The sequence below is a fragment of the Macaca mulatta genome, chromosome 7 (assembly GCF_049350105.2).
Source record: "Macaca mulatta isolate MMU2019108-1 chromosome 7, T2T-MMU8v2.0, whole genome shotgun sequence".
NCBI lineage: Eukaryota > Metazoa > Chordata > Mammalia > Primates > Cercopithecidae > Macaca > Macaca mulatta.
In genome coordinates, this window is record NC_133412.1 from 34,373,028 (window position 1) to 34,396,583 (window position 23,556).

The 23,556-nt window shown below is 35.0% G+C and overlaps 1 protein-coding gene across 12 annotated transcripts in view; it reads left to right on the top strand.

The window, feature by feature from the left end:
- Window positions 1–23,556, top strand: part of TCF12 (transcription factor 12) — a 375,360-nt gene that overhangs the window by 154,934 nt on the left and 196,870 nt on the right. For all 12 annotated transcript variants that reach the window (XM_077939464.1, XM_077939466.1, XM_028850968.2 and 9 more), the window contains exon 5: window positions 18,769–18,871. In XM_077939464.1, coding sequence (XP_077795590.1) covers window positions 18,769–18,871 — 103 coding nt within the window. The remainder of the gene's footprint in view (window positions 1–18,768; window positions 18,872–23,556) is intronic.

The window sequence follows — 23,556 nt, forward strand, 5'->3', positions numbered from 1 at the left end:
GCTGTAGATCTTTTTGGAAATAACCTTCATGTCAATTTCTCACCTTACTGTAATTAACTTTGTAGGCCCATGAAATAACATCTTGATCAGGACTGATCTAATCTCTGTAGTTTTCTTTTTTAATCTTCTAACTAATTGTTCAGATTTTAAAGTTAATAAGTAAAAATCAAAGCATATTAATCTTTGAATCTTTATGTCCCTTTTTGTAATTGTTGAGGTCTTTCTTGACAGCCTGTTTAATATTTTTTCCCTAAGTTTAGAGATTGCTTATTCGTGGGAATAAAAAGTAGGATAAATTCTGGCTGAACGTGTTTTTTTGAACCCACTTGGGTTTTTAAATTAATAACAATGAAATCGTAACCAGCACTTGTCACAATTTAGCTTACACACTTTCACGTTACCTGCTTTGATCTTCACACCAGCTCACCAAGAAGCCGTTTTTAAAATCCTCTCCATTTTAGAGGTGACAGAATTGAAGCTTAGAAAAGGTAGATAGCCGGGCGCGGTGGCTCAAGCCTGTAATCCCAGCACTTTGGGAGGCCGAGACGGGCGGATCACAAGGTCAGGAGATCGAGACCATCCTGGCTAACACGGCGAAACCCCGTCTCTACTAAAAACACAAAAAATTAGCCGGGCGAGGTGGCGGCGCCTGTGGTCCCAGCTACTCGGGAGGCTGAGGCAGGAGAATGGCGGGAACCCGGGAGGCGGAGCTTGCAGTGAGCTGAGATCTGGCCACTGCACTCCAGCCTGGGCGACAGAGTGAGACTCCGTCTCAAAAAAAAAAAAAAAGAAAAGGTAGATAACTTACCAGATATTAAATACTTAGGACTTTATCCAGGCTGTCTCTAAATTACTGTCCCTTTTTACTATGTTGCATTTGCCAAATTATAAGAGACCCTAGAACGGTTATTTCTACTTGTGCAGGACTTTAAGGACAGAGTCTCTAGAAGTTTTAAGATAACGGTACTGCCATCTTACTTCTTATAAAAACAGTATTTACATTTTATACATTAAAAAAAAATGAGCTATAGGATGAATCAGACATGTTTGCTTCTAGTTTTTACCACTCTATTTTACCTTGGACGAGAGAGTTAATTTCTGAGCCTCAGATTTCTCATCTCCAAAGAAATTTTTCTCATAGGAAGTGTGCAAGAATTAATAGAGGAAGTTTTATACAGTATTTAGCTCATATGGAAATCTATACATTGTACTTCTTTTTACACTCCCATGAGAAATTTCATGCCCATTTTGATTTAAAAAATAAAAAAGATGTTAGGAATTTTTCAAATCTTGGATGGTCATTGGAGAGGCAGCTGTTTTGAATTCCTGGAGTATGTCCTGAAAAGATGATGAACTATTGGAGTTTTTAAATACCCAGCAAGAAGTTTGTTTGTTTGTTTGAGACAGGGTCTTGCTCTGTCGCCCAGGCTGGAAATGCAGTGGCACAGTCATGGCTTACTGCAGCTTTGACCTCCCAGGCTCAAGTGTATCTCCCACCTTAGCCTCCTGAATAGTTGGGATTAGAGAGGTGTAGCACCACACTTGAACTTTTGGAAAGTTCTGTATTGCACATCTTGGGATTTGGAGATTATTGGGGAAAAGAAATAGGGCAACCCACATTCTTATGAATGTAAATATGCAAATCTATATTCTTATAACAGATTGCAGATTAATACAGTCTAGGAAAGGAAGAGGTTTCAGTTCCTCAAATCTGTTTAAAGGGATATGCATCTCTAAGGCATTTAAGAGACCTAAATTAGCTTATGTAGGCCAAAGGATTGGTATCATCAATAATTGTTAGATTTTTGTGTCATGTATTTTTGTTGTCATATACTTAAACACTTTTATTCTGAGAACAAGCTTGAAATGTTTCCCTTCAACATATTGAACTGATGCTTTAACCTTCTTCTTATAAAATGAAATAATTACTTAAATGTCATTTTACATCGTAATCAGTTTGTTGCTTTGTGCGTGGAGCAGAGTATATTCTGGTGTTTAGGTCTGGAAATTATTTTGTGATTAAGCAATTAAGTGCCAGCTGTTCTGAACCAAATATCTTCTCCATGTTGGTAATACTGTTGCATCTTATTGAGTTGACTTTTCTGAGTTTTTGCTGTCTGCATATTACTCTTGATTTTCCACTAATTTTGCCTTACTTCCTTATATTATTTTTCCTTAGTATCTTTCTTTCCTACTTCGAGTTTTGTAGTCTCTTGGAATTCTGTAGGCACATCTTTATGTTGTTAACATGGAAATCCTTTTTTTCCAACTCCTTTCATTCATGAAGCTTTTACTGAGATTCCACTGTTTTCTTGTCACTGAAATTAGTTGTGCAAAACAAAAATCATCAGTTTATATTTCATAAAGGGAGTCCTCATTCTTATGGGAAAAACAGAGATTATTGTACAGTAGAATGATAAAAGCTGTGATAAGGATGGCCTAGGGGAGCGTAAAAGTCCAGAAATAGAAGGAATATTTGCTTATGAAACCTCCAGGGCATATTGTATACAAAGTGAAAATGATAATCTGTTTTGTAACACAAGGAACAGAGAATTTAAGCCTGAGTTCTCTCATTAGACAAATGAACTTGGTCAAATGGGTCACTTTTTCTGGATATGACATGAGGTTTCTTCCTTTCTTTTTTTTTCTTTTTTTCTTTTTTAAATTTGAGACAGGGTCTTGCTCTGTTGCCCAGGCTAGAGAGTACAGTGACACGATCATGGCCTATTGCAGCCTTGACCCCCTGGGCTCAAGTGATCCTCTGCCTCAGTCTCCCAAGTAGCTGAGACTACAGGCCTGTGCCACCATGTCTGGCTAATTTTTTGTAGAGACAGGGTCTCACTTATGTTGCCCATACTGTTATCAAATTCCTGAGCTCAAGTGATCCTCCTGCCTTGGCCTCCTGAAGTGCTGAGATTATAGGCATGAGCCACTGTGTTCGGATGGGCATCGGATTTCTAATGTGTAAAACAAAAATTTTGAATAAGATCATAATTTCTCAAACTGTCCTTAATGGCATATTAACAAGCAGTGTACAAATACAGAGCTTCGTAGTCTAAAACATTTATGTATTAGTTAAATGGGCTCTTTGTGGTATTAGATTTCTTAGTTTTTAATAGGTGGTAGTAAATGATAAATCTTTACGAAAGGAGAAGAATAAACTTCTTCCTACATTTTTTTCCATCATAGAATGCCCTCGATATTACTTAAGAAATGTAGTTTGACTGCTAGTAGCAGTCTCAAGAAATAGCAAGTTAGGCAATGTAAACATTTAGCTCTTAACTTAGATCTGTGATCCTTTGTGAGTTTGTTTCTGTATAAGATGTCAAGTCAGGGTCAACGTTAATTTTTTTTTTCGTAAGGCTGTCCAGTTTGCCACCACCATTTGTTGAAAAGATTTTTCTTCCCTCCCATTGAGTTAACTTGTTATCTCTGTTAAAAGTCTGTTGACCATATATGTGAGGATCGATATCTGGGCTCTGTATTCTGTTTTACTGATTTATCTTCACACCAATACCGTAACTGTCTTGATTTCTATACCTTTAAAATAAATCTTGGTATCAGGTAGTATAAGTCTTCCACCTTGTTATTCTGTTTCAAAATTGTTTGAACTATTCTATGTTGTTTGCATATACATTGGAGATTTTAAAACCAGTATGTCAGTTTCTACTAAGCTGTGTAGGATTTTGATTAGGATTACATTGAGTCTGTAGATCAGTTGGAGGGGATCTTAACAGTGTGGAGGCTTTCAATTCATGCATATGATGTATCTCCATATTTAAATCTTTACTTTCCATATATATATATATATATATATATATATATATATATATATTTTTTTTTTTTTTTTTTTTTTTTTTTTTTTTAACTTTTTGGCAAGGCTTTGCTCTGGCGCCCAGGCTGGAGTGCAGTGACATGATCTCTGTTAGTATTTTTAGATAGTTTTTAGTGAACAAGTCTTGCACATCTTCTGTTTAATCTATTAACTAAATGTTTCATAATTTTTGATCTAAGTATTTTAATTGCATTTTTGGCTCATATCTAATATATAAGACAATGATTTTTGTATATTGACGATGCGTCCTGAAACCTTGCTGAACTCACTAGTTATGGTAGCTTTTTTGGACGTTCTGGAGGATTTTGTTTGAAGAATGTGTTGTCTGTCAGTTAATGAGAATTTAACTTTTTCCTTTCTAATCCAGATTTTTTTTTCCTTATGGAATTGGCTATAACTTCAAGTATGATGTTGAATAGATGTGGTTAAGAATGGACTTTGTTCCTAATGTTAGGGATAGACAGTGTTTTGCCATTAAGCATGATAATTGCTATAGATTTTATTGATGTGATTTGTTAGATCGAGGAAGTTCCTTTGTCAATGTAATTTGTTGAGAGTATTTAAGAAAAATTGATGTTGAATTTTATAAAAGATTTTTTCTGCATCTGTTGAAATGGTCAGATGATTTTTCCTTTTTAGTGTGTCACTATAGAAGTTATATTGATTAATATTTTAAAAATATTAAAGCAATGCTGCATTCCTGGGCTATCTAGTACTGGGTTAGTATGTATTGCCATTTTTAAATTGTTTGATTTAATTTGCTAAAATATTAAGAATTTTTACATTCAGGTAATATCGATCTGTAGTTTTGTTTGTTTTTTCTTTTTTTTTTTTTTTTGAGATGGAGTCCTGCTCTGTCACCCAGGCTGGAATGCAGGGGCGCGATCTCAGCTCACTGCAACCTCCACCTCCCAGGTTCAAGTGATTCTCCTGCCTCAGCCTCCCTAGGAGCTGGGATTACAGGCACCCGCCACTATGTCTGCCTAATTTGTGTATTTTTTTAGTAGAGACAGGGTTTCACCATGTTGGCCAGGCTGGTCTCCAACTCCTGACCTGAAGTGATCTGCCCACCTCGGCTTCCCAAAGTGCTGGGATCGCAGACGTGAGCTACCATGCCTGGCGGATCTGTAGCTGTTTAAAAAAAACGTGTGTGTGTACTTTCTTTGTAAGAATTTGTTATCATGCTAATCCTGGCCTGAAAGAATTAGTTGAGAAGTATTACTTCTTCAAATTTATTGACAAGATTGTTAATAATATTTTCTTCTTTTTAATTTTTGTGTTAGTTACCTGTTGTTAACTAGATACCACAAACTTAAATAACACATTTATTGTCTCATCTATCAGATGGGGGAAATATAGTATTATTCAGTATATAAGTTATATGGGTTAAATTAACTGACAGAATGGCATGGATATTGTTAACAGTGCTGGCATGTTACTCAATAAAACTTAGTTGTGATTGACACTTTATTTTCCAGTTATCAATATGTTTCATTTTGCTTTAGGGTATTCTTTAGCAAATCTTAATGTGACTTCTGCCTGCCTAACAGTATTTGTTCTGCTTTTGGTGCTCCCATTTGAAGCTATGCTGGTGTATCAGCATCTTCTAAACTCTTCATACAAAACCCAGCAAGTTTAACTTGTAATTTGGCAGACTGGTTTGTACTTCATTTAAATTTTTACCGTTTATTATCATCCTGCCCCCTAGACTACTAGGGAGTCCAATTGTAGTAATCAAACCTTGGAAGCTGTAATGTGGTACATGCATGTCAGGCCCAGGCCTCATGAAAAGGTTATTCAGTTTATTAAAATATTTTCAGATAATGTCTCTCTTTTCTTGTGACTGTAAGCTCCTTGAAGGCAAAGACTTTTAGTTATTCTTGCATCCTATCATCTGGCACAATGCCTAATATATTATAGGCAATACTACACATATATACATAGGCATTGTCACTCTTCCATATACATATTTTAATTTCTTTAATTTCATTAATAAGTAGATTGACATATATGAAGAGATAGGTAAAAAAATAAGATGAGTAATGAAGGAGAAAATGGGGGCTAAAAATCGAGAGAAGGTAAGACGAGAAGATGAAGTATCAAAAAACACACCTGGCATTTAGGATAGAGATTGACAGTATGCATTAAAAATATTAGAACTCAAAGCAGACAGGAAATTCATTTCGGTTATTGCTGCTGATGAAAACCTTCATATTTGATCACATGGACAATTCAGTTTGTGTCACAATTAGCTTTAATATTCCTAGGAAGGGTATAAGAAAAGAAAGGTAATACTGTGACCTGTTATGAAAGGAATGCTGGTCTTCTATGTAAGTATCTGAAAATTTTATATTTTGTGCAAATGTAATTAACTCATATTTTTGTAAGTATGTGAAAAGTTTGCATTGGGTGCAAATATAGTAAAGCAGAATCAATTTGGACTAAATGTCTGAATTCAAGTGTAATTTTACTTTTTAGGAAATAACTGCTTTTTACTTTTAATTACATGTATTAGCTGGAACTATTCCAATAAAGTAATGCCACTTAAACTTGCTTCACAGTTTACATACACACATCAGAATAGAGTTTTTCTCTGGTAATGGGTCAGATAGTTATTTCTTCGATTGTGTACTAGATGAAGTTGCTGACTTGTGTTTTCATACCATGTTATATGAAGAATATTACTTTTCACACTAGAATCATGGCCATGGATGGAGATGCTTCCACTGAGAAGCATTAAAAAATCCATGTGAATTGCTGGCACTTCCACATCTCATGCTTACTCCAAGATACAAATCAATGCTTTTTGGTAGAGTAGGGATGGAGTGGAACAGTAGTTCTTTTTCTGCTTTCATTTTTTATAAATTCACATAGTTTGAGTAGATCAATTGAGGTAAGATACGAGTCAGTATATCTGGACGCACAAATAACCACAAAATCCCTCCGCTGTGTGATTTTATTCAATTCTAGTAGATGTTTCTCAAACTGGGAAATGAGTAGCCCCTGGCGGTTGTTCCTCAGCCTTGTTCTCCAACGTCATTAGAGAAGGAAATGCCTTTATTTACTGATTTTTTTCAGTGAAAGGAGACTGACAACCATGCAGAAATAAGTAAAATGTTCTTTAGTTACAAAAGTGCTATGGAAATGGGAGGACAGTGTATTTAGAATTTATTTCCTGTATTCTTTGTATTTATAAGGGCTAACCTGAAGAGATATTTTCTTTAAATAAATCTATAAAGTATTAACATACTAATAGGAAGACTCACAGATTCTGAAGCTGTGATTTTGGGATATTTAAGGAGACTTAAAGATCGTTTTAAAAATGCTTTCTCAAATTAAAACAGTAACTTTCTTAAAAAATAATTTAGATGCTCTTTCAAATTGAAAAATTACAAAAGTTAAAAATGAGGAATTATTCCACATCCAAGAAAAACCTGTTGAGTTATTTCACTAAGCTGCTCATTGAAAATACAAGTCTCTACTGACAGGATTATATTTTAGTTTTAAGAAGCTAATTTATCATTTAAAGATTATCTCTAAAAGTTAGGTTTTGTGTATGTTATATACTCACAGTTACACCTACCTCTCATAACTTGATAGTGAAACCTTTCTGTTTTTCAAAGGGAGTTCTAGCATTTCAACTGCTGAACACTTTGCAAGAGAAACTGTATACTGTACATCTGAAAGCAGGGGTACTGTCTGCTTTTGGTGTTAAATAGACATGAAGACTTCCTTCATTGCCCGTTCTTTGTTGGAATATTCACATGACACCTGTGTCCTTTAGCCAGATAATCACTGTTGATTTCAGAGGTCTAGGAATTGGGGAAGGGGATAACAGGTCTGTCTCTTAACAAGCCTTTTTGCATTCAGTTGCTATTTCTGGGAAGCTTCAGTGCTGCAACAAATCAGAGTCCCTAAGGAAGACTAGTGCCCCCTATCATGCTGTTTCTCTTGTTGAGCATTCAATTGATGTTGGATTTAGGGCCCTGACCCTAAAGATTTTGTATCTATGTGAATAATTTCCTTTTCTGCAGTTGTCAGTGCATTACAACTAGGCCATTCGGATGCCTTTTATTAGAACAGAGTTACATAGCCTTTCCCATTTAATTATTAATGAATATTAATTCTTAACTATAATTGCCAAATCATTATCATAAACTTTATCTAACATAAGAGTACTCGACTACTGGCTCTGATGCTGTAGAAATTTGCCTCTAAGTTTTTTGATGCCTCTGTTTACATTTTCCATGGTAATTATCTTAGCATCCCAGAAGACTACTGTACCTATTCCCACCTTGGGCAAGAGAAAAGTTCTGCGGTAGATAAAAATGTCTGCAGTAGATGTCCACTTAGCAGCGGAGGTTTTTCCATTTCCCATTTTGTTTGTGGCTTCATCAGAGTCCCCCAGTCCAAACAGCTCACTAAAGCTCTTATGACTGTCTCCACTATTGTGAGCACCATTTGCCAAACTGGGTAGTTAAAATTTTTTTGTTTTTGTTTTTGTTTGTTTTGTTGTTGCATTTTCCTACTTTCATTCCTTTATCACTTATGAATTACTGTTTGAACAGATTTATTCATTTTGTATGGCTTCAGCCTATCATTGAGCCGTTCAATTCACAATAGTTGTAGGGAGGAGCAGTTATTACTAGAAAGGCAACATTGCATGGTGGGCTCTGGACAGACAGCCTGGATTCAAATCCCCATCCTACTATTTACTGTTAGACTTTGGGTGAGCTGTGTAAATTTTCTGTGCCTCTTGCCTCATCGGTGGAATGGGAATAATAGTGACTAGTTCATAGTGTTGTAAAGATTAAATGAATAAAGCCTTTAGCCTAAGTTCTGGCAAATGGTATCGCCAAATGTATGCTCATACTATTATTTTTTTTATTATAATAGTTATTATTTTTTAGATGTAGCCTCACTCTGTCACCCACGCTGGAGTGCAGTGGCGCGATCTCAGCTCACTGCAGTCTCCACCTCCTGGGTTCAAGTGATTCTCCTACCTCAGCCTCCCAAGTACCTAGGACTATAAGCACATGCCGCTACACCCGGCTAATGTTTTGTTTGTTTTCTGTATTTTTAGTAGAGACAAGGTTTCACCATGTTGGCCAGGCTGGTCTCGAATTCCTGACCTCAAGTGATCCACCAGCCTCAGCTCCCAAAGTGCTGAGATTGTAGGCAAAAGCCGCTGCACCTGGCCCATGCTATTATGGTTAATACTGTTACACAAAACCTCAAATTAGGGAGGATGAGTGAAGGTTTGGTAATATATTCCTGGAAGGAACCACTGATCTATCAGCTGTGGCTTATCTACTTTCACCTTCAAGGAAATGAATCTAGGCCAGGGATTTAGCACATAGGTGAGCCAGTTTTTAAAGAAACATTGTTTCCCTATTTTACTTTGAATTGGAACTTACCCTTAAAGATGATTGGCTTTAGTCATGGCGTAGGAAGAGGCAGTATAAATAAATGGCTCATGGTCAACTTCCCTGACTAGTAACAGAATTCAAAAGTACTGTCTTAATGGTTCCTACCAAGATAATGCAGTACTATTTTAATCATGAACTATGTATTATTATGGCCATGGGTCAGAATCTAAAAATCAGGAGCAGCCAACCTTGTTGCCATGACTCTTAACAGTCCACACAACACTGGCTATCAAGATAGGATACCAGTGACAAACTAAAAATATATGGTATTTCTTGCAGATTTTAATCTATTGGTGCCTGGAGTAATGTATGCAACTTTATTTATAGAAACTTAAGATGAACTGAGGAGGCTAGCAAAGATTAACTCATTTAACAAATGTGCCTTGAACATTTTTTATGGAAAAGGACTGCCTTTGGACCCAAGCCAAACTATTTCAGATAAGAATGTAGCTACACTAAGGGTTAAGTGAACTGATAAGGAAATGTAATCATGATTGCTTTGCTTTTTATCGTTTGGGAAGTGTGTCACAAATTACATACAACTTACAAGGGGATTTTGAAAGCCACCTTTCATAAGTTTGGGGCTTTCATGATGCAGCAAGAGATATGAGACTTTCCCCCAAATGATAATATATTTCTATTCTAGAGAACAGTTTGGCAGTATCTGGTAAATTTGAACACGAGCATACCCTGCAAACCAGTAATTTCACATTTAGATAATTGATCCCAAGAGAAACTTTCATATAAATTCGTTCAAGGAGACATACTCCTAAAATGTTTATAACAACCTTATTTGTAATAGGGACAAATTGGAGGCAAGCTGAATGTCAATAGGGAACTGGATAAATTGTGGTATGTTTGTAAGTAGAATATTATATAGGACTGACATGTATATACCAGTGCTACACATTGTCAACATACATCAGTCTTATATATTGAATGTTAACTGAATAAAGAAAAAAAGATACTATGTAGAAACATGCAAAATGATGCTATATATCATTTAGATAATATATGTAATGAAAGTATTAAGTAATGTGTGAAAATGATAAATTTAGGATAGTGTTTGCTTCTAATGGGAATTATAATTACATAGGGGTTTAAACTATACTGGTAATGTTCTATTTGTTGAGTCGTGGGCACATGGCTTTTTATTATGTACATTTTAATATGTCTGGACTAGTTTAGAAACATTTAAAAATTGAAAGAAAATATGTCATATTTTGTTGACGTTTGCATTTCAGTGGAGGTAAAATGAGAGATTTTTTTCCTGCTTAGTTGATGCTATTTCTGTACATTCTCTATTTTCTGCAATGGGTATATGTTATTTTAATCATGTTAAAGGAAAAACTGAGAAATAATATATCTTTTAGAAAAATAAATGATTGTTTTAGGAATTTTTGGAAAATATAGGCAAATTAAATGAAAAAATATTAATACTTTTTATAATTAATTTTCTAATCTTCTTTCTGTAAACTTTATTTGTTTTTAATTTTTAAAAATTTTTTGAGAAGAGCTCTGGCTCTGTTGCCCAGGCTGGAATGCAGTTACGTGATATTGGCTCACTGCAGCCCCCAACTCCTGGGCTCAAGGGATTCTTCTACCACAACCTTCCAAGTAGCTGGGACTATAGGCGTATTCTACCATATCTGGCTAATTTTCTTGTATTTTGTAGCACCAGAGTCTCGCTGTGTTGCCCAGGCTGGTCTCGAACACCTGGGCTGAAGTGATCCTCCCACCTTGGCTTCCCAAAGTATTGAGATTACAGGTGTGAGCGACCGCACCAGCTCTGTAAATTTTTATAGAAGTTAAGCATTATTATGTATTTTTTTGTTCCTATTTTTCCAGCCTGTTGTTATAAAATAAACATTCAACATATGGGATTGGTATTTTAAAGTTACTTTAAAATATATTATCCTCTGAATGTAAGAACATGGTTTTGCTCGTTGGCTGATGTTCTCTCTTCTTGCAATTAGTTGTTACTTCTTAAGCATGGGTTTTAATAAAATTATATTGTACCTTATGTTTGATTTATTTTAACTGATTTTACAAATATCAGGAAATAATAAAAATATTTACTGAGCAGTTACATGCTCAGTGATAATACCATTTATTTATAGTAGTAGAAGATAAAAGCTTTAAATTATGTAAAAGGTGAGATTTTCTTGGGAGGGGGACAGTAATATTTTAACTCTTAATTTTACTAGTTGTATATAGTATGTGATAGGCAGATTTATGAACATGACAGTGGAATTGTGGTTTTACAATGTGAGCTCTTTAGGATTTGATGTAGTGCTAGTGGTACTAGAAAAAGAAATAATAGGGCTAATACTGTTTTACGGTGTACCAGACCCTGTGGCTTACAGGATAATATAAACCAGTTCTTGCCAAACTTCATTTTGTTTATAAATCTCCTGTAAATCTTGTTAAGATGCAGATTCTGGATTCACTAGGCCTAGGATTTTGCCAGAGCTTCTGCATTTCAACAAACTCCCAGAATTTGCCAAAAAGTCAGTTTTAAGGACCACATTTTTAGTACTGAGGATGTACATTAGTGCTTCTCAAACTATCTGCGAAAGACTAGCTTTTAAAAAATATTATCTGGTATTTCACAGAAGAATACTTCTTGGAAATAAAGAATGTATAGAAGGCAAAGGGAGAAAATTGTATATTGTATATTATAAATGTATATTATAAAATTGTATATTAATGTGAATGTAATCTTTCAGTAAACCTTTTACGGGTATAGAGTCAATACATTAGAATAAACTGTTTCCAAAAAATGTTTAGATATATCACACTTTATAGTACAGTTTTTAAGGACAGGTAATTTTATAAAAATACTGGCCCTTGTGCTAAGCAGCATCTCATGTATCCATCATATTTTCTGAATATTCTTTCTATTTCTAAAAGTTTTTGATTCTCCTCTTCCTTCTACCTAGGCCAATTCAAGGCTCGCTCTTCCTTGGATTAGAGTAATTCTATAAAACTACTTAGCATTCATGCATAAAATGTTACCTGAAGAGATTATTCATCCTCTCAACAAAAATTTAAGCACTTCATTACACACAAAATTCTGTGCTAGTCTCTTTTGGGATTATGAAGAGGAATAAAAAGTTCTTGCCCTGTAGAAATTTATGGACCTGGATGACAGAATCCATCTCCCTGTTAAGAAATTTTATTATATATTAGTATTGACCTGTTAAAGGATATCAGAATCTTAAAATACTATTAAGTAGCTTTTTCAGATGTAGACCTGATTCATTAACTGAGGTAGTGTTTATTTTTCATTCATTCATTACATTAACAGATTTTATTAGTCACCTACTGCATGCCCATTAGTGTGCTTGTCCGTTGTGAGAGTCGAGTGATAACTAGAGACATAATTCCCAGTCTCAGGTAAGAGACTGTTGTGATCAAGTCAACCCACTTGAGTTTTTCATAGTTGTGTTTAACTGAGAGACAGTCACATTCAAGGATTTGTTTTACGAAGTATAACGTTATTTATCTAGACATTAATGTTGGCAATTTATCATCGGATAAGTACAGAAGTTCAGTAAGAGCACTTTTCTCTCTTTGAAACTGCATTTATTCTTTCTTTTTTAACTTTCCATTTTATTAGTATTTCACTTCGAAGCATAAACACTCATTTATATCCAGGCCTTGTCCAGAGCTTTCTGATGGCTTATGGGTTTTGGCTGATTCTGCTGGCTTTTGTCCACTTAGAGGCTATAAGATTTCAGTAATTCGTGGGAAATCTTATAACTCTTTGAATACCAGAAACCTGTGGGTACTTGTTCAATCCGGTTAGATAAGCTAGTTTCTTACCACCTTTCTTTCTGATAGTTACCATGAGGTCTATGGAGAAACTGATTGGACATATATAATATCGAAAACTCAGCAGCATTTTAAAGATTTAGCAGCTAAAACCTCCTCCTATCCCTTTGTCATTGTCATTTATTCAGCATCTGCTATGTATGTGGCAGGCATCATTTTGAGGATGTCATTGTTGGGGGAAAAAGAAAAAAACATAGGGTCCCTGTACTCTCAGAATTTGTAAGACATAGTCTGTAACTCGGATAATGATGATGATGATAATAATAATAATAATAATGGCTAACATTTATTATGTGCTTACTATATGCCAGGAACTTTTCCAAGTGCTACATATATTAACTCATTTAGTCCTTTTGTAACAACCTGTGAAGCGAAGGTATTATTATTACCATCATCTACATTTTTACAGATAAGGAAACTGAGCTAAGAAAGTTTTAATATGCCCCATGCCACACAGCTTGTATGTACCAAAGATGGAATTACCTTCCAGTCTGGCTCCAAAAATTTCACATTTATCCACTACACTATGCTGTGTAATTATAACAGATAATTATGATTTAATTTAAATGGATAATTACATAGACAGTTTTAATAAGTAGGAGCCATGCAATGATGGAATGCTCACTGCTGTGGGAGCACAGAATAAGCTCACCTAATTTGGTCTTGTTAGGGTCAGGGAAAGCTTTCCTGAGAAAGTAATCTTTATTCAAAGAGCATCTTTTCCTCCCTTGCATAAAAAAAGCCATTGAAAAGAATTGAAGATTTTTTTTTTAGTAGAATTTTAAAAACAGTGGTTTCTTTTTTTAAACTGATTTTCATACAAAGAAATAACAACATATGTTTGTAAAACTGTAAGTGTATTCTGAACTGGGAAAGATCCTCTGGTGATGATACTCTATAAATTAGATGAGATAAATTATTTAAATGAGCCATTTTAAAAATTAACCAAAAGAAAAAAATTCTTGTATTTTTGAAGTGGGAAACCAGATAAGAGTACTATTATATAAATAATACTAGATGTGTTCGCTCTCTCCCCCCCTCTCTCCCCCCCCCCCCACCTTGGATACAAGGAAAGATTTGATTGCCCACATTTTGGGAGGCCAAAATGGGAGGTTCTATTGAGCCCAGGAATTCAAGACTAGCCTTGGCGACAGAGGAGACCCCATCTCTACAAGAAATAAAAATATTGGCTGGACATGGTGGTGTGTGCCTGTAATGGTGTGTGCCTGTAGTCCCAGTTACTCAGGAGGCTGAAGTGGGAGGATTGCTTGAGTCCAGGAGATTGAGGCTACATTGAGCTGTGATCATGCCACTACATTCCAGCCTAAGCAACAGCAAGACCGTGTCTCAAAAAAAAATTTTTTTTTGATTATGTGCTGTTTAGTTTAAATATGGAAGCTGCTTTGATCACTTCAGGTCTGTTGTCATACTGTAGCAGAGATTAACATTTCTAAGTTCCTGTATCAGGAAATGAACATAGAGAAAAGTATGAAATCTTTATAGACCACATTTTGTAGTATCAAAGCTTTTGTGAAGTATTATGCATTCATAGATGGAATTATTTAAGATTTACCAACTAAATTTTAGACATATTTTTAAGTATAGAAATTAATGGTTTTTGTAATCTTTCCATGCATCAACTGATTTTATCAATTATTAATAACGAGTGCTTTCCATTTTTATAAGATGGGAACAGTGATTGTTTAGGCTGTATTTGGAAATATTTTTGTGTTCAATAGCATATTGTGGCTAAAAGGCTGGTGTAATAGATAATTCTGATAGTATTGCTCTGTCCTTCATGATGTATATCATCTCATGTATTTAAAAAATCTCATTTACCTTAGTGGCTATTAATAGAATTGAAGATCTTAATTAAGAGTCCTGGGAGCCATGTTTGACCCGTTTTGTTAGCATAGTAACTTTCTATCAATTTAGAATATGCAGCATAATAGTTGTATATTTAATGATCTCACTGATTTACTTCCTTTATATTTTAAAATTGAAATAGCATTCATTTACCAGTCCCATTGGTTGATCCACTCCAGCTCCAACTTAACCATTGCTTGCTTGGTTTTTGTTCTTTTCCTGTCACTGCAACCACTCCCTTAGGCCATTTACCTTCAACCTGTGTTCTCCAGCCTGTTGGAAGTTACTACATTATTTTGCTTTGTTGTCTTCTATTCTGTCAGCCCTGTGAGTGCTCTGGTTTATGATATTTTTCCCTTTTGCTCTGTGAGCAACCATGCTTATTGGTATTCGAGAAGAAGTTTAAACTCCTAGTCAACTAACCTATTTCTTTCATTGGGACTCTATTTGATAGCTAAGCTACCTTCTACTTTTAAAACTACATGGATGAATACATACATAAAAACATTTTGCTATTCTAATTGCTGTAGTTTTTTTTTTTCTCTTTAAACTGTGGGGTTTCTGCCTAATTTATACTTATCTGGAAACTTCTGGTGTTTTAATATGGTTTCAGTGGGGGGTGCCTGGCTGTCACCTTTCTAGACCTTTTTATTCTGTGTTTATCAAAGAGATCTTTATTCCAAGTTGTCTAAGTTATTGCTACTAGAAGTGTAGTCTGTAGGCCAGCAGCATCAGCATCACCTATTTGTTAGAAATTCAGAATCTCAAGTCCCACCCCCAAGACCTTATGCATGTTAATCTGCATTTTAGCAAGATCTCTACTTGTTTGATAAGAACATTGAAGTCTGCAAAGCACTGCTGTAGGTATCAGTCAACTAGATGATACATTGACATGCTAATAGTTATACATTTCTAGAACCGATTTTAAACATATGACTTGTGATAATCTTATTTAAATATTTGTGAATTATCTCTTAACTATTCACCTTGTTTCACCAAAAGTTATACTCTGGGTGGGTATTACTACTACTGTGTGAAAGGAATGACAGGAATAATCCCAAACAGTAAACTACCCCCAGTCCTTGAAGTGAAGTTTTGGTGTACAGTTGTATGTAATGTAAAACTGTGACAAACATTTTGCAAGTCTATTGTTCCTTCTCCCAGCATCAGTTTGCACCTGTAGATGAAGAACTATTATTCCCTTCTTGTCTCTTGGACAGTGACTTTTAAACAAAGTTGCTTTTGCTAAATTGAACCTCTAAGGTGTTGGGGAAAATATCTAATTTTTATCCTTAAATGAGAGAAATTATGCCTTACTGATACTTGATATGTGGATTAATAGTATATGCATATAATCCCAATAAGTACATATTGAGGATTCATGTCCAACTCTTGCTTGTATTTGAGGAAAAAAATTTATAGACTCCTATTTTCTGGTGCACTATGACAATCCCGGTCATTAGCAGTGGGAACAGCAAAAAGGTTAGGTTAGCAGGGTAAAAGACACTACGTGTAATTTACAAAGTTAATAAATTATGTGTAGTCATTTAGCGACACCATAAATATATTTCAAACTTAGATATATTTATATAGTGGTGCTTTAGGAAATAATTTTTTTAAAAAAAACTGCAGTGTTTTTACTTTTTGTTGTTCAAGAATGAGGAGAACTGGGAGAATGCAAAATTACTCTTTCATTCTCCTTTAGCATTCAAATGTAGTGTGAACAATGTAGCTGTTCCGCAAGCACATTTTAATTGGCATTTTTCTAGAGTAGTATTGTTTTAGGATGACAAACAATATTTAAGTGAGTATGTTTATAGGTTTTGATGCCTTCCTTTGTGTGCCTAAGAATGACAGTGGGAAGGGTGGCAGAGAGAACATCCAGATGTATGTGAGATAGTGATTTGTCACTTAGTATTCATTTTAAGTAGTAAAAGCAAATTCTATGGGCCAGGCGTGGTGGCTCAGGCCTGTAATTCCAGCGCTTTGGGAGGCCAAGGCTGGAGGATCTCTTGAGCCCAAGAGTTTGAGACCAGCCTGGGCAACATAGTGAGACCTCATCTCTTAAATTTTTTTTAAAAATTAGTTGGGTGTGGTGGTGCACTACTATAGTTCCAGCTACTCCTGGGAGGCTGAGGTGGGAGGATCACTTGAGCCCGGGAGGTTGAGGCTAGTCAGCAGTGATCACGCCACCGCACTCCAGCCTGGGCAACAGAGCAAGGCCCTGTCTCCAAAAAAGAAAAAAAAGGTAAACTCTATGGGGTGACGTTAGCTAAGAGCCATCCTATTTCATATATAGGGTCTACTAAATGTGGCTGTATCAGGCAGGACTTACAGTTGTGGTTACCAGAGAACACTTGTGGTCATAAGTTGTGAATGTCACCCAGATTCTTCTTGAATGTCTATCTATCACATGTCTATCAGTAATTCTAAAGTATGTAAAAATGAAACAAAGATTTATTTGGGAGTTAGCACTCCCAGAAGATTAGTTTTAAAACAGAACAGCAGAAGGAGTTGTGACATGCATCTATAAGCAACTTTGTAATGATTTGACAGTTATTTAGCCCTCTATTCCTAGCCCTTTCATTGAACTGACAGCATGCCTGCAAAGATAGTGAGGCCTGTTCCAGTCGCACTAATGTCCTCTTAAATGGTAGCCTGCAGTCTGGGTAATGATAAATGTTCAGTGATTCATGATTTTTTTAGTCCCAGGGGATTCTGGATGGTTTCTGGTTTCTGTGAGCCAGCGTAGTTTTGTCTCTTACTTGGGCTTCTTATACATTTGTTTGGTTTTTACCATGTCGGTTTTAAATTGGCAGAGATATATATGACCTGCAGTTTTAATTAATAGAGTTCAAAGCCTTCTTTAGAAACAATATGATTTTGGAAGAGATGCTGTACTTAAGAGTGTGTAAAAGTCTGAGAACCAGTCCAGGTTTCATTACATAGTAATTTTGTAACACTTGTTTTTGTTTGTAAATTTTACCTTTTTTCCCCTTTGCTTTAAAAAAAGTATGTTTTCAACTATAAGGAGAAATGTAATAACAGCTACTGTGAAAAGTAACATTAACTTTATTGTTTTTATGGTGTTTGTAATTTCTTTCTTAATAATTTAAATCAGCTATTTTTAATAATTGTTTTCCTTTTTACATGGCTCGGTTTCTGTAGGAATATATATTGTTATACTACAGTAGTATTAAAATGAGTATAAATAGACCTTTTTTGTTGAATATTTGCCATTTGGGAAAGGATTCATTTCTAGCATATTGATTGTGGATTAGTTTTAGTATTTTAAGTCAAACTTGTAATTGCCTAACCCTTTATTTTTAGGGTCTGGAGGAAGGGATTGAATAGGAGGATAAAGATAAGCATTTCCCTAATTTATTACAATTGAGAAATATATTTTCTTAATTCATTTTTTTAAAAAAATTTTCCATTGTACTTCCCTTTGGATGTAAAGTAATCTTAGAGGTAATTTTAGTAATAATTTACAGAATTCTTATAGCTCCCCATCCCATCAGAAAAGCTGATACTTTGAAAACATTGGTGCTCATGGTTAGTGTTTATTTATAGAAACCCACTTTGCTTTACGATCATTGGGAAAATGTTTTTTGACATTAACATCTTAAAAGGAATAAAAGAAGCACTTCTGCTGTTAGCTTTTCAAATAATGAACAAGAAACTTGGTTAGAGATGACCATGTGTAAGTAAGTCTGTATATTAATTAGGTGAGTGTCATTATGCTCAATTAGCGGGACTGCCAAATAATCTCTTTAATACTCTGATCTTTTTTCCCCCTAGGGTTTTACAGACAGCCCTCATTACAGTGATCACTTGAACGACAGTCGATTAGGAGCCCATGAAGGCTTGTCCCCAACACCTTTCATGAACTCAAATCTGATGGGTAAGTTGGTAATTCTCTGCAAGTAGTCTTCTCAAAGCTTCTTTGGTCAGAGACATTTTTTATCCCTTTGTCCAGGAGGGACAGGTAAGTATCTAGAAGAAAGTTCTTGAGTTTCTAGCGGCATTTAGGGCTTTTCTTGTTCAGCACAGCTTGAGGATCAAACGTCCAGAAAATTTGGAGTCTTCTCTTAAAGCATTATTGTTTTGGTGTCAAAAAAGGAAGTGGCAGTGTTTTGATTGTCAGTTTTGACAATGTCTTTGTGACCTCAAGCATTACATGTGTTCTGGGGCAGAGAAGTATTGTTTTAGGGGCATTTGTGATGTTACTATTTCTCTTAACAGTAGTATTATGTTGTAATTAAAAATGTAACATAGCAGTGATTTTAGGCAGATTTTACTTGCATTGGACAGTATTTCTCCTGGCACAATTTGATTAAAACATAGTACATTTAGATATTGCAGCATTGTTTTAAGCACTTGGCTTCATACTAGGACTTTTTAAAAGTTTTGGTTTGAAGAAGTGAAGTTGCACTTTCAAGAAGGGTATGAATTACCATCTAAACCTGATTTTTATGTTTTGGCAAAACCTTTGTGGTTAATCATGCTCTGCAAAACACCCCTCCTTTCCTTTCTCCTTCTCTGTCTCAAATGAAAGTTTAAAGTTGTTCAGTCTAAAATTATAAACCCAAGCGTGTTTTTTTTCAGTTTGAATACCGTTTTTTAAATGTGTAAATATTTTACCTTTTTGCAAACCCTGATTGAAAATAATCTGTATGTTTTATGACATTTTTTTCTTGCGTATGCTGGGGCTGAGCATATTACAAAAACTTCCATCTGTTTTACCAGTTATAACTGTTTTACCAGTTATTGGCATCATATAAATATTGAAAGTTTGTGTAATAGACATTGATTTCATTACTTATTTTATTTCTTAAGGACATGACCTATATTGTGATCTTAGAATCATCCTTTTAAGACACAGCCATACTAATCTAAGTAGATTACCCAAATCCCAAATCCTGGTGGTCTGCAATTTCTGTAAAATGATTTGCTTTGCACAGTCTTTGTTTCCTTTATTCTCTGTAGTGTTGAGGAGACAGAGTCTGATCGTCTAGTGTGGATTTTGCCTAAGGTGGTTGACAGTTTGAAGCCAGAAGAACCATTAGAGTATGACAGAAGAGTGAAAAAAATCTAATCAGCAATGAAACTTGTGTTGAAAATCACGGTATTAAATGTGTTATCATTCCAGATAAAAAATCAGAGTTAGGTTTATAGTAAATTATTTGCGTAGGGAAAACTTTCTAATTTATTTTTTAAAGTTTTAATTCAGCTTGCCATCAAAGTAAAATCCATGTAACACTCCAAATAATTTCCTTTTGGAGTATAACTTTTCCCCAAGTAGGATTTAATTTATATTAAGTGTAGTAGGGCAAGTAAAAGTCAGTGTTTTTGTAATTTTGGATTAAACTAAGCTTTCTTAATTGAGAATATAACTCTGAACTGTAAAAAATCAGAAATTGCTCTTTTTGTATTTATGTTCTTACCTTTATTCTTCACTCATAGAGATGACTTTTAGGCCCAATGGAATTTCATCATTAGCACAGCTTTGTGCCAAGATGACGATTAAAATTTTGTACAGGACAAGTGTGGAAATTAAATGAATACTAAGAGGTATATATGTCAGTCACTTGCTCTGAGCAGATGTTGACTAACAATATTTCTGTAATTCACTTTGAGGTAACATTTTCTCAGTTGGAGCAATTACAAGCATGTGCTTGTTGGTTTCTTTAGTTTTCAGATGATTTTTAGAATACTTTTAATAGTCATCCATACCCTGTGTATAAAATCAACATCTAAAAAAAGTCTTGAAGTAAATAATTATTTGTAAGTAGATTGATCTCTTAACAATTCAAATGAAAAATTCTGCATTCATCTGAACTACATTGTTTAGGTACTACTTTGTATCAGATGCAGATATACAAACCATACATTTTCTTTTCCTATTTTCGAGACAGGGTCTCACTCTGTCACCCAAGCTAGAGTGCAGTCACATGATGATGGCTCACTACAGCCTTGAACTCCTGAGCTCAAGCTGTCCTCCTTCCTTAGCACAACACCAGCTACTTTTTTTGTTTTTTATTTTGTAGAGATGAGGCCTCACTGTGTTGACCAGACTGGTTTTGAACTCCTGGCCTCAAGTGATCCTCCTGCACCAGCCTCCCAAAATGTTGCAATTATAGGCATGAGCCACCATGTCTGGCCCAGACCATACGTTTTATTTGTGAGTTTTAACTACCTAATGTAAAAATACTTACTTATATATAAAAGAAGGAGAGAGAACCCTGAAATGATTAAGCAGATAGGTTCAAAAGAAATTCACTGGTCATTGGCAATATCTGATATACTTCACTTATCTTTATTTTCAGTAAAAATGATCAAATGAGATACCTTAGTCTAACAACAGTGTAAACAATCTGCACAACAATAGCTTGCTTTTGGAAATGAATGCCTCTTAAATCACAATGCAGTTCCATATAGCAACAGGCAGTCCAACTCGATATGAGCTGAAGTAACTGAACTGACACCCAAACATGTGGGTTTATAGCAATATGTAGAATTACAATGTATAGACTGACTTTTCTGGCTGTTTGATAATTTAAGGGAGTTTCTGGCTGAAAAACCTAAATTGTTAAAGTTCTGCTGAGATGTGTATGGTAGTATTCGAAGCATTTGGAACTGTTGATACCCAGTCATCTCTTCAGGTAACAGTTGAGAGTGGTGCTGTGAATGATGAATGTTCAGAAACAGTTAAAACTAAAAGGAAAGCAGTAACATTTCATGTTGCTGTCAACATATAAAAACACCATTAAGTAGGGGAGGGATTGTAGATCTAGGGAATGTTGTTATTTTGAGTATTATGTTCAACCATAAGCACATTTGCCTGAAGAAATTGTGGATTATAAAGCACCACTGTCTTCTGTGATAGAGCTTCCAGGCACTTTAATGATTTTGTACATTGCAAAAATGTGAAATTTTGTCTAACAAGGGTTGATAACAATTCAGTAATGAACTATTTGTGACAAAAAGTGTGTTTATATATTCATGTAGATATTTTGAAGTGTTTTATGCTGAATCAGTTAATGTTTCTTTTATGAATTGCAGAATTCTCCTGTGGATATGTCAATATGGGAAAGAGGGCTTTTCTTATGTTTCAAGTGAAATAAGTACATCTTTTTGACACATCACTAGGTAATTAGCATCAAGCAATTCTGTACTCTGTAATATTACAACTAGATGAAAAGCTTTGACCATAGCAGTGAATCCCATGGTCAGTTCAAGTCTACTATCACCAAGTAGCCTTGTCTATCTCAAGCTTCTTCCGGCTCTGGTCCATTTCTCCACCCTTGATTCTCTCGTTAATTTCAGTAATATTTGTTTTCCTTTACCTATTCATAATTAGTCATATTTTTGATGATGGCAGGATCAGTTTACTGGTTGAACTTAGAAACAAATTATTCTCACAGAATTACCTGCCTTCCATCCCCAAGTGATTGTGTAATAAACTACTATTATCTTTTTATCCCTACTTGTTTATAAGCTTTACTTATTTTAGGATGTATGTATGTCTATATGTGATAAAAGGGAGACTTAAGGTGTAAGATTATCTTCACTTTTGCTTGTTTTCTGAGACCCTTAATTGTGTTCCTTTCTGAGACCCTATTTTGCCTCTAGAGATGGTTTGTTAACAATTTTTCTTTTCAAGAGTGAATGTAATATGTGGTGGTACGGGGGAAATTGCAGGGCTGAGAGTTAGGAGGTGTGGATTTTAATCTAGATTCTGAAAATAATCATTGCCTTTCTGATAAGGTAATGCTGAGAATTTTCAGAGGTCTTTTACAGCTCTAGAATTTTACAATTCCATAATCTCATAAATTTAATAACTTTTATTCAACCCTGAAAAAGGCTGCAACTAGAATTATAATTGCTATTTTGCAAATGATTAAAACTAAGGCAGAGGACAATTAAGTGTTTCTTTCTGAGGTCACAAAGCCAGTAAATGTCAAAACTAAATGTAGAACTAAATGTAGAACTTGTATCTCTTGACTCTTAGTTAAATGCTGTTTCCATTAGGCCACACTGTTTAGGTGTTTAAGATACCTATTCTTTCTTCATATCTCAGGTTTTTTACTAGCGCAGCATTTTCTTAAACCATAATTACGGAGACACTGATCTTGAGGGATGACCATTGAAAAAAGTCACGGTTCCACAGTGAAATAACTTTGGACACCATTTTGTGTCCGTTGTTCCCTCTTAGAAATTCAGATTGTTCTTTGGAATGTTAAAGACTCTGAAAAAAGCTGATTTAACTTTGTTTAGCTTCCTACACCCCAAAATCACATTAGGCACAGAAGGCTTTCTGTAAAAAGCATCATTAGCTTCTGAGAAACTAGTTTTCCATGGGACACTGAGAAATGTTTCTGGTTTTTTAAGGGAAAAAAAAAGATCATGAAAGATCTCTGAAAAGTAAAATAGCATGATGTTAATAGAATTGCTATACAGTCATCCCTTAGTATCTGTGAGGGATTGGGTCCCCTGATGCTCAACTCCCTTGTATATATAAAATGGTATAGTTTTTGCATATAACCCACGCACATCCTCCTGTATACTTTAAATCATCTATAACTT